Here is a 12,567-nt window from a genome sequence, read left to right on the forward strand (position 1 = left end):
CCCGTCAGTCTGCTTTCTCTTACTATAGTTCACACATTTTCTAGAATTATATATGATGGAATCGCACATTATGTACTCTTGCTTTTTTTTTAGTTTGGCCTTTTTCAGAACCTAACACTATGTAATGTATTTAAAATACATTTAAAATATAAATGTATATGCTGTGTTTTGAAAGAAAAAGTATATGAATAGAATAAGTTATTTTTTATTATGGAATTCATCCATAGTTTTACACGAAACAGTAATTCATTTTTATTGAGTCATGTTCCATCGTGTTTGATATAGCAGTTTGTTTATTCACTTACCTGTTAATAGACATACGGGTTTCCAGTTTGGAGCTGTTATAATAAATATATATCTGCTGTAAACATTTGTGTATAGATCTTTGTATGTTAAACCAAATGAACAAACTCTGATAGTCTAAACTTATTTTGGTGGTTCTTAAATCAAGAGCCATTTTAAAATTTGAGATTCAGGGATTCCAGACTTAAAATAAAATCACCAGAGGTGAAGTCTGGAAATTTACATATTTTTTAAAATGTCCAAATTGACTATAATATAGTCGATTTGTAGATCATTTTTTGAGAAAGCCACCATGATGAGCGGCTATGTACATGTATCATCTTCTAAAATCTTTCACCAAGCTATGCCTCCTTTAAGTCCTTTCAGGCTATTGTGGCTTCCCACAAAACTACCGTGTTGACCCAAATAAACTTGAAAGCATCATAATGTATGGAGACTTCATAGAAGAATTTGAATATAATAATTTGACTTCCTGATTGGGGCCAACTCCTCTTCAGACACATCTGGATGTGAACTCAAACAAATCTCGAAACAGCATAATTCTGTCCACCTTATGGGGTTGTCGGTTGGGGTTGTCAGTTTTATAGCTATGTAATTTTTTTTTTTAAGTCTTTAGAGATTATTTTGGCTTTATTCAAACAGGATGAATTAAACCTTGCCGATTCGGAAGTGGATAACCAAAAACGAGGGAAGCGGCATTACGAAGAAAAGCAAAAAGAACACTTGGATACTTTAAATAAAAAGAAACGAGAACTGGATATGAAAGAAAAAGAACTAGAGGTTATCCACCATTTTCCCTTTGATGCTTTTGTTCCTAGCCTTAGTCATGATTTTTAAAGTGTGTTTTCCTTAACATAGACAGGCTGTCTGATGAATACCTGTTTCATACGGAGTAACAACTATTGGCGAATCGGGAGAGGAAGAGACTAGGGCTCTCTCAGAGTGCGGGAACTTAAGCACCCACGTGAGGAGGGCTGTAAGCAGGGCTAGGCAGTCGCACCCGTGTCTCTGCGTGGTTTGGAAAGTGGCTCTCCTGCTCAGCTAGTATAGCTTCTTAAATGCCTGCCTTGGCAAGCAGAGAGCTGTATGTCAGAAAAACCATCCCTGCCTCTGCGTAGCTTGGATGGGCACTGGGCTGGGATTCAGCTTCTGCTCACTCAGCAACCTCGTTGACAGCTGTAAGCAGCAGCCCTGTTTTTGGAGAATTAAGTTGAAGGCAGCATTAGTCTACCTAGAAGAGATGGGTTCCAACTTTGCTTTTATATGTTTTAGTAACTTATTTAAACTCTGTAATCTGTTGCCTTACATGTTCAAGACAATATATGGAGTATGGTGAATATAAAATAAGTACTATGTGTAAAAGTGCTTTGAGTTTTTTAATATTTTACTAGTACGAGGGTCCTAGTGTTTGTGTTTTCAGTACTATTTGGTGTTCAGAGTCCATCTTAGAACACACAGAAAGCTGTGTCTGACCTCAGCCCTGGGTGCCAAACTTTTTATCATTGCTGCTTGAAATTTGTTTTACTAGGAAGTTACGGAGGGAGGTCTTACAAACTATTAAAGTCATACACAGAAATGTAATTTTCTCTTGAAGATTAATAACTCTGGACTGTATTCACAATATAAAACTTATATTGATACTAAATGTAATTAAAATATATTTCGTAAACATGCGTTTATAATTTTACTTCGCAAATTTGGCACTGGTAGTACAATGAATTGTTCTATCAAAGAAGAGTTTTAAAGATATTAAACATCTGTGTTACCTTAGGAGAAAATGTCACAAGCAAGACAGATCTGCCCAGAAAGGATAGAAGTACAAAAATCTGCATCAATTCTAGACAAAGAAATTAACAGATTAAGACAAAAGATTCAGGCAGAACATGCGAGTCACGGAGATCGAGAGGAAATAATGAGGTATGTGGTCGGTGGCTTTTCCTCCTTACGATGTTACAATAGATGTGATCAGGACAATGTTTACAACCTAAAATTTGGGTAAAGTGTTGCTGTGGCATATAGTTATATGTAAACTCGTCTTTCAGAGGTGTATTATTAATAATGAACTTTTTTCTTATGAATTATTACATAACTCATTACAGAATGACATTTTAACATGTCATTTTTATACCTGTAAGATATCTATAGACATGAAAATGTTCAGCTTCACAAGTAATCAAAGAAACACAGATCAAAACAGCAGCCTCTTACGTATACAGCAAGATGGAAAAAACATTTCACATAAGTGAGATCTCCGTGAAATGGATATTTTTATATTACTGGTAAACATAGAAGCTCTAGTATAGCTAGAGCACAGGATCTGAAGCAAGAGTATCGGTTCGAATTGCAGTTCTGCTACCTCCTTAATAGGAACTTTTCCTATTAAAGGCTGGGGACGGATCATCTCAATTCTATTTTCGAAAACATTGGAGAGCAAAAATAGTAAGAGAAGTTTCTCCTTAAAATAGATAATACCTCATTGTTTTAAAAATACAGTATAAAAAGGCATACAATCAAAAGTTCTATTTCCTCTTTATTCTCATCTCCATTATTTTTCTTTCCTTTTATCAAATTAATTTATTAAATATGCTTTCAGTGTTTCTGTTTGTAAATGCAAAGTAGTAATATGAGCATATGTTATTTTTATCCTCATAGATACAAAAAGCATAATGTAGAAACATTTACACATTGCTTTCTTTGATTTAATGATATATTCTGGAGATCTTTTTATATTAGCACATAAACATTTTCTCATTGTTTTTAAAGTTTTATGGTATTTAACCATCACCTGTGGATGGATAGTTGAATTTTAATTGAATCTTTTGCTATTATAAATGGTGGTATGTAATAAATAATTTTGTACATGTGTCATTTTATATGTATTCAGGTTTTTTTTTTTTAAGGAAAAACTTCATTTTGACAGACTCCCCTTTCTTGTCTTGTATTAATTTTGTGTCCCATCAGCACTGTGTCAGATGCTCGTTTCTCCACAGCCTAAACGATCTGCGATCATCTTATATCTTTTGCTGACAGATAGCTTTCCCCCCCAAAAAAGCATATACCTCAGTGTAATTTGAATTTGCATTTCATTTATATTAAGTGTGGTTGAACCCTTTTTCTTGTCTGGAGAACCATTTATTTCTTTTTTCTGTGAACTTCTTATGTACTTTTTAATTTTTCTGTGAATATTTTCAGTGCGAGAAATGTATTTTTTTACAAATGGCTATGCAGCTACTTGAAAAGTTGTTCGCCCTCTAATTTTTTCCTTAAGAATGGCTATATGAATAATATTTTTTTGTAATTTTGCATGTTCAAAACTGTCTTTAACTTTGAATTTGAATAGTTAGCCTAATATAAATTCCTGTCTCTTGAGTATCTGTTTATGGTAGTGCTCATCTGTTAAGTCCTATAACCTGTCTAGAATATCAGATTCGTGGTATACACTGTGCTTTTTTCAGTATGTAGATTTGTCTTCTTTCTCAGATGTTTTCTTGGCTTTTACTTTTAAATATTTTCTATTCTGTTGTTTAGTTTTCTTTTTGAGGTCTTTATTAATACATACGTTAGGTATCCTTTTTCTTCTCTAGGTATTTTGGCTAACCATTTTATCTGTTTTTTCCTTGGAATTTGTTTGCTTTTCTCATTTCTGTTCTCTATGTCTGTCAGTATGTTTTTAGTAGTTTTCTGTGTTGTGTGTTTGCCCCATACATCATCTTCTCATTGTGTCTTGCCTTTTTTTTTCTAACCGCCCCCCACCTTGAGTACCGCACAGTCTCACTTCACCTCCTCCTCTTGTCTGATTATCTCCTTCTGTTGTTTACCTGTCTATTCTTTCAGTTCTTTTATTTCAGCTTTGAGATATTCCTTCCTGGTAGCACTTATCTCATGTTTTAATCTACGGTGTTCAGCTACAGTTTTTATCTGCTTCGTGATGTCATTGTTCTAATAAGTTTTCTTTGTCTTTAGGGGGAGTTTTTCTGGTCTTTATTTTCCAACTCTTTTTTTTCCCCCCCTATAAATATCTCTGTATGGATACTATGCGTGTGCCTGTTTTGTTACTCGTTTTTTAATTAGTTGGATTTTCTTGGACTGGGCATTTGAAGGAGGTTGGGACGGGCAGCTATGGGAGCCTTGGCTGGTTCTGCCTTTCATATTTTGTCAGGAACTTTCTCTCCCTTTCTACAGCTACAGCCATTGCCACCGTCAGCACTTCTGAGGAGCCATGCCTTCCCGCCTCTTGACTTTGTTTTGTTCAGCCAGGGTTGGGGAGCAGGAGGAATCCTCATGCTCACCCCACGTTCCTCTGTTCCCGTGTTGGCATCTGTCACTGAGAGAAACATTTCTTGCCTTCCAGTTTGATCCCTTTCCTTTTGGAGGGTATATATTTGCTGGCATTCTCTGAGATCTGCCACCTCTGCCCACCCCCACCGGCGGGCACCTTCTCTGCCTTCTCTAGGGTTGGACTTTGTTCCTGCCCCCTCCCCGCATGCTAACAGCTCTTCCCAGTCTGGGCGGCATGCTCATCCTGGCGGTGTATTTTGCTTGGAGATTTGTGGATTTTGCTCATGCTGGGCCCCCTAGGCACCCCCTGGGCTCCCTGTTCTTCCCCATTGCATTTACTTGAGATTTTACTTTTCCTGTGCTCTTTGAATGGCATTTATTTACTTAATATTTTGTTCATAAAATAGGCAGTACCAAGAAGCCAGAGAAACTTATCTTGATCTGGATAATAAAGTAAAGACTTTAAAAAGGTTTATTAAATTATTGGAAGAAATAATGACCCATAGATACAAAACATACCAACAATTTAGAAGGTAAGTGCATTAAAAAATATTACCGCCTATTACACATTTTTGCTTTTGCTTTGTGTTCACTTATCCCTTCCTTAATAAATACAAAATTTAGATTAAAATAACTTTACCTGATTGGTTAGAGAGGAAGCTGCCAGTGCTTGCCTCATCACCTAGTACTTGCAGCCCTCAAATCTAATCAGAGTTCTGGATTTGAAAGGACTTTTACAGCAGGCTTGTCCAAGTTTTCCACTCCATTAGATATCCTTCAGTAGGTCATTCATACATGGATGGTTGTTGTCTGTTTATATAGGTCCTTTGAAAGGGAGCTCATTGGTTCTGAAACGGCCTGTGTCATTTTTGGACATTCCATATTTGTAAGGGATCCACGTTTGTGACAGGACTTGCTGAGGCAGCATCTTGGTTGATTCACCATGCCCAGCAGGAATGGTGTAGCTCCATGGATGCAGAATCTCCGTTTCATTTACTGCTGTGTCTCCGGTGCCTCCTACGTACCTGAAATAGAGTGGAAACTTGATATATATCGGTTGCGTGCATGGACACAGAGTTAGGAAAACGATATTATTAACGTACCCAGAAATGGACAGACTCACAGGGATAAACTGACCCCAACAGAAATCACAAGCAACAGAAATAGATGACAGTTGACAGGTAGGGATGGCCCGGGATGTGTTTGAATCTCACACAGCCCTAGTCTTGTCCTTTAACCTCTTTTCCCCAGAGGCACTCCCTCAGTAACATGCTTTCTACTTGTCTTTATATCCAAAACTCTACAATATAAGGCCACAGAAATAAAAAAAAAAAATACATCTTGCTCTAGTATATATGGGGTAATTCAGATAAAGCCATAAAGAAAAACAGACTTCGCACGTTTGACCATATTACATAAGGAAACCGCAGGTTAGTTTTTGAAGTGTGTGTTTCAGTTTTACAAGCATGTTATTAGGATTGACATAGGATTCATTTTTATCCTTTTAAGGCTGCTAATTTTAAGCTTTATGGGGCGGGACCAGCGCAGCGGGCAGTGGAGCGCCGGGTCCCCCCTGCCTGTGAGCTGTGCTCTCTGCGAACTGCTGTGATCCCTGTACCTTGTCAGGGTTTCCACTCTTGCCGGTGGGAACGGGAACTGTCCCTGGCTCTCGGTGAGCTTCGGGAGCTGTTGCTGCTGCTGCTGCTCGCAGGTGTCCCTCTCCCCAGCCGTGGGTACCACGCACACGGATGCCCACGGTGCTCGGCTGGAGGCCCTCGTGTTCTCCCTGCGCTGCGCTCTCTGCTCCAGACTCTGCTGTGGGAGCCGGAGGTTCTTTGGCCTCCCAGGCTCCTGGCTCTGTCTCCTCAGACACAGAGACCTCAGGCTCCACCGAGGTTTCCGCTCCCCTTTCCTCTTCCCATGAGCAGTGATTTGGGGCATCCATCGGGCTCAATTCGTTTGTTCCCCGTCTTTTGTAGATCAGTTGCAGAAGGGTAAATCCAGTGCGTATTACTACATCTTTTCCAGAAACAGTAGGATTTGTTTTAATACTAAAAATTTTGTTATCCAGAAAATTTGTATTTAAAATATTTTCCGTAAAAGTATTTGTTTTATAGTTTATTAGCTTGATACGTTTCTTCGTCACTGACATGTTTTATGTTGCTTACCCAATCTTAGAAGTAGAGTAAGAATTTTAAAAATTGTTTATCTCTTTACACTGGAGAACCTTGCCATTTTATGAGGAAAGTCAAAGTCTCTTTTAGACGTGTCATGAATGGAAGCAACTGAAGAATACACATCGGTATTGAAAGAAAAAAAATTAACAGAAAATTCCGGAAACCAGCTGACAGTGGTTGCTGTGGCACAAAAGAAAGCTCAAGCTATCAGTATTTTCTAGTGTGGAAATTTAATGCAGTTTAAGAAGGAAATTGGGAGAGAAAAGAATAAAATGGTAGTTACTCTGAGGAAATGAGCCTTAGACTCATGAAAGAGCAAAAATGTTTAGAAAAATAGCCAGTCACCTGTCAGCCAGATCTTATTTTCTAAAAACCATTCTCCACCCAGAAGGCATCAAGGCTCCTTGGAGAAGTGGCCGGTTCCAGAGCCGGGCGGGGAAGGTGCAGGTGATCCTCTTGCTCTGCCAGAAAGCACGGAAGTGCTCAAAACAGATGTAGAGCTATGATGAGAGGATGTAGGAGGCTTCTGAAGGGGCTCCCATTGGCAAAACGAGGGACAATTTGAGGACCAAAATAAATAAAGACAGGAATAGATGGTAACCCAGTGACAAAAATGAGAATCTATGGTCCCATCCTGATAAATAGAAAGGTGGATAAGTAAGTGATTGAAGAAGAAGGAAAGGTCTTCCTTACAGCAGAGTCCCTTCTGAGAAATGGGGAAGGCATGGTGGGGTTCGCACTGCGCCAGGTGGGGTGTCAGGTATTACGATACAAAATGGTTAAGAGGTTTCACTTACCCTTTTGCTATACTATAAAGTTGAGAGAGACAGGCAAATGAATAAGTCTTTTATCCACTATCTTAACTATTAGAGTTTAATCCTTTTAAGGACAAGATTAATCTCTTCTGTATTACTGTGACACCTTATATAAAATAGTTGATGAATTGATACATGTAATGTAATGGGATATATTAAATGCGAGGTGACATTTTCATTTTATAGATGTTTGTGGTAAAAACGTGGAGACAAAAATGGAATAAAAAGAAGGGGGAAAAATCACCTAAATTTCCAACTATGTTCCAACCAGTGTTAACATTTTGGCATATTTCTGTCTGGTCTTACATGCTAGTTTAAAGACCACGCTGAATATACACTTCTGTATCTGTATATTCTTTTAAATATACCCATTTTCTTTATTTCAAGGTGTTTGACTTTACGATGCAAATTGTACTTTGACAACTTGTTATCTCAGCGGGCCTATTGTGGAAAAATGAATTTTGACCACAAGAATGAAACTCTTACTATATCAGTAAGTATCTCAATTCTTTGCATGGTAATTATTTGGAGAATTAATGGATACTTTGCCAAAGTGTTGAAAGTTAAATTGACCTTACCGGCTAAAGCTGCAATTGTATATGTATTTCTAAAAATATCTTTACCCCCAGACAACCACATTATTTTCTTATGATGCAAATTAGGAATTTTATTTCAGTGACAAGTGTCTACCTTCTCTTTCTACTCCACTGGTTTCTTTTTTAAATTATGTGGGACATTATAGAAGGTCCATATCCTCTGGTCTCACACTATAGGAAACCAAGAAAGGATTTCTCAAAGAATATTTTACCCCATGTAATTGTGTACTGCTTATTTCTGAGGATGTCTAGATCTCTCCTTTTTTGGGTGGAGAAAACTACCACATTCAGCTTTGTAGAGTCTATGTTTATGGATTCTTCCATAGTTACACGCGTCGAAAGAGGGAGTGTGGGATATAGCATTAAAATTTTATAGTCAGGAGATCAGGAGCAACGACTCACCCTAAGTAATTGGAGTAAATTTTTCAAATAATTGCTTACTGCTCTTAGTTGCCATAAATTTATACTTCTAGATTAATACTTCGAATAACTAATAATTTGGAATACATTTTTTAAGAAAGGACTCATCTGAAATGTTTAAGGAATAATAATTAAGAAGAAGAACGACATCACATTTAAAAATTATCAAAAAGCTTAAACAGGAACTTCATAAATTTAAGTATCCAAATGGCAAATAAGTACATGAAAATGTATTCAGCGTCATTAGTCATTGGAGAAATACAACTTTATACCATAAGTTACGATCATATTGCTACTAGTGTGACTAAGATGAACAAGACGGATGACGCCTTGTGTTGGTGCGGGGTGGGTCCAGACCCTCCTATGTTGCTAGAGGGAGTGTAATTTGGTGGCACTAGCTTGGACACCCGTCTGGCAGTGGCTCTTAAGCAGTTCCACTCTTTTCAAAAACTGGTAAAATTCATCCATGTGATTAAAGTCAAAATACTGGTTACCTTCTTGTGGTTAATAGTGACTTGTAGAGAACACAGAGAATCTGCTGAGATGCTGGAAGTGTTCTGTCTGATCTGAGTAATGGTCACACTCTGTGTGTGAGTGTGTGTGTGTGTCTGTGTGTCTGTGTGTAAAAACTATTCGAGCTGAACATTTAAGCTTTGTGTTCCTTACTGTATATAATTTATACTCTAATAAAAATGAAGAAAAAAAAAAAGACAGTATAGGAGTGTTTGGGTAATTTATCCCCAGAACTAACTATATAAGACAACTGAAGGTAGATTTTCTAACATCATCCCTGTTATTCAAAAGAATATTATTGTTTAAGATCTAGTTTCTAGTCTTCATTTATCAAAAAATGAAACTGAACTGAAGTCCCATGGTAACTTAGTAAAATAAGGAGTAAAATTTAGATCTTCACAATTCATCTAGGGCTTCATTCATTAGATTGATACAAAATGCAGATTTGGAGCAAAAGATTGCATCCTGTTACTTAGTTCTTACTTTCATATGGGGTTTTTATTTGGTTAGTTGGTTGGTTTGGTTTGGCTTTTTACTGTTTCTGTTAATGTTGCTTTTTCTTTTGGATTTTCATAGAGGATTCAGGCTTACAGATGATAAATATAAAATTTCATTGTATGCTTAAATTAGAATTTTTCATAACCCTTAAAAGATTAAAAAATACATGAAAGTTTACTTAAGAGCTACATACTTTTTCAAATAGTGGTTTGGAAAATTTGTGAAGCTATGTGTCTGCTAAAACATGTGTTATAAAACTTAATGATGTAAAACCAGTTGGTTTGCTATTCATTTCATTAATTGCTTTTATATTGTTTTTTATTGTCCCCATGGACCCTTGTTAAAGGGAATTTTTTCTGAAGAGATTTTGTGAATTTCAGTTCATTGCTGCTATATTCTTTGGCTGGTATGAACCTATTTAAATTGGTCCTGTGTCTTTTTGACATTCAATAATTACTTGTAAAGCAGTTTAACCACCAGATGTCACTGTAATTCAAGCAACAAAAGATTATATTGGCATTTATAAATGTTTGAAAAAAAAAAAAACCCTCCCATTTACAGTAGAATCAAAAACGATAAAATAGAATAAATTTAACCAAGAAGTTGTAAGATCTGTATATGGAAAACTATGATACATTGATGAAAGAAATTGAAGAAACCACAAATAAATAGAAAGATTTCCTGTGTTCATGGATCAGAAGAACTGTATTGTTAAAATGTCTATGTTACTCAAAGCCATCTATAGATTCGGTACAGTTTCTGTCTAGATTCCAATGGCATTGTTCACAGAAAAAGAAAAAACAATCCTGAAATTCATATGGAACCAGAAAAGACCCCAGATAGCCAAAGCAACCTTTACAAAAAAGAACAAAGCTGGAGGCATTGCACTTATTGATCGTTATGGATTTGTAACATAGTTTGGACTCTCCTAAAGGAAAACACGAGGAAAAAGCTCCTTGATATTGGTCTTGTCAGTGATTTTTTTGGATGTGACACTAAAAGGACAAGCCACCAAAGCAAAAATGAGCAAAGTGGAACTACGTCAAACTAAAACGCTTCTGCACAGCGAAAGAAACAAAAACAGCTTACAGAGTGGGAGAAGATATTTGCAAACCATATATCTGATAAGAGATTAATATCCAAAATATATAAGGAACTCATACAACTCAATAGCAAAAACATATCCAGTTTAAAAATTGGCCAATAACCAGAATAGACATTTTCCTAAAGAAGAAGTAAAGATGTCCAACAGGTACACAAAAAGATACCCGACATCCGTAATCAGGGTAATGCAAATCAAAACCACAGTGCGATGTCACCTCACACCCGTTAGAGCGCCTGCCATCAGAAGGACAAGAAATAACAAGTGTTGGCGAGCATGTGGAGAAATGGACACCCTGGTGTAACCCTTATGGAAAACAATATAAGGTTCCTCAGGTTAAAAATAGAACTACCAATTCTGCTTCTTGGTATATATCTGAAGGAAATGAAACCACTGTGTCAAGAGATATCTGCACCTCCATGTTCATTCCAGCATTATTTACAGTGGCCAAGACATGGAAACAACCTAAGTGTCCGTTGACAGATGAATGGTTGAAAGAAAATGCGATATATACACAAGTACAGTCAAACACAGTGCAATAGGAAATCCTGTCATTGTGACAACATGGATGAACCCTGAGGGCTTTACGCTAAGTGAACTAAGTCAGACAAATACTGTGTAATCTCACTTACATGTGGCATCTAAAAGGCCAAACTGTCGGAAACAGGGTAGCATGGTAGTTGCCAGACTTCGGGGTGTGGGAGAAATGGGCAAAGGTGGTCGGAGGGTATAAGCTGTGTAAGATGAGTACACTCTTCCCTCTGTGTTCTTCTAGAAGTTTTATGGTTTCAGGTCTCCTATTAATTTTGTGTTAGTTTTTGTGAGTGGTATAAGATAAGAGTCCAGTTTTATTCTTTTGCATGTGAATATCCAGTTCTCCCAGCACCAGTTATTGAAAGAGACTATCTTTTCCCCGTGATATATATTCTTGGCTCCTTTGTCAAATAGTAGTTGACCACATATGCACGGGTTTATTTCTGGGCTCTCGATTCTGTTTCATTGGTCTGTGTGTCTGTTTTCATGCCAGTTAGAGCAGTGACTGTATTTAACAGTATATACTGTATCGTGTACTTGAAAGTTGCTCAGAGAGTAGATCTCAGAAATTCTCACCACACACACACAAGGGTAACTATGAAGTGATGGCTGTGCTAACTAACCTTATTTTGGTAATCGTTTCACAACATATTCGTATATCAAATCATCACGTTGTACACCTTAAACTTCCACAGTTGTTATATGTCAATTTTTCTCAGCAAAGCTAAAGCGGGGAAAATTATAGCTACTTCAGGAGGACTAATTCAAACTATGAATTTTTGACCGCTAATTTTGTATTATTAAACCTTTGGAATTTTGTTACATTAGATCCAGTACATTATGGTGAGTAAATGTTTTCAATTTGATTCTCTCACAGTAAAACAAAAACCACTGTTGCATACCTCACCATTTTATATTTTAAATGGAATAGATGTTTCTTCCACGTTTTATTACCTCTTTTTTTAAAACTCTGAACCTGTTGTTTCTGATGTTAACCAACCTTTTTTGTAAAGAATTTAATGTGACTCTTTCTATACGTTTTTTGTTAACTCATTCAAGGTTCAGCCTGGAGAGGGAAACAAAGCTGCTTTCAATGACATGAGAGCCTTATCTGGAGGTGAACGCTCTTTTTCCACAGTTTGCTTCATCCTTTCTCTGTGGTCCATTGCTGAATCTCCTTTCAGATGCCTGGATGAGTTTGATGTGTACATGGTAGGGTTAAATTTTAAAATCTCTTAATGTTTTTGGTAGGGGGGAGGGCGGGTGTGTATTTTGAAAGGAAGCAGTTCTTTCTTTAGTTTTATCGATAATGAAAGATCCTGCCCGGACAC

The 12,567-nt window shown here is 37.1% G+C and overlaps 1 protein-coding gene across 1 annotated transcript in view; it reads left to right on the forward strand.

The window, feature by feature from the left end:
* SMC6 (structural maintenance of chromosomes 6) overlaps positions 1 to 12,567 on the forward strand; it is a 58,352-nt gene extending 45,785 nt beyond the window's left edge. The window contains exons 20-24 of the mRNA XM_023528504.1: positions 946 to 1,083; positions 2,075 to 2,220; positions 4,989 to 5,114; positions 7,961 to 8,066; positions 12,296 to 12,567. Of these exons, the coding sequence (XP_023384272.1) occupies positions 946 to 1,083; positions 2,075 to 2,220; positions 4,989 to 5,114; positions 7,961 to 8,066; positions 12,296 to 12,475 (696 nt within the window). The 3' untranslated portion in view covers positions 12,476 to 12,567. The remainder of the gene's footprint in view (positions 1 to 945; positions 1,084 to 2,074; positions 2,221 to 4,988; positions 5,115 to 7,960; positions 8,067 to 12,295) is intronic.

Source organism: Pteropus vampyrus, unplaced genomic scaffold (genome assembly GCF_000151845.1).
Source record: "Pteropus vampyrus isolate Shadow unplaced genomic scaffold, Pvam_2.0 Scaffold28, whole genome shotgun sequence".
NCBI classification, from domain to species: Eukaryota; Metazoa; Chordata; class Mammalia; order Chiroptera; family Pteropodidae; genus Pteropus; species Pteropus vampyrus.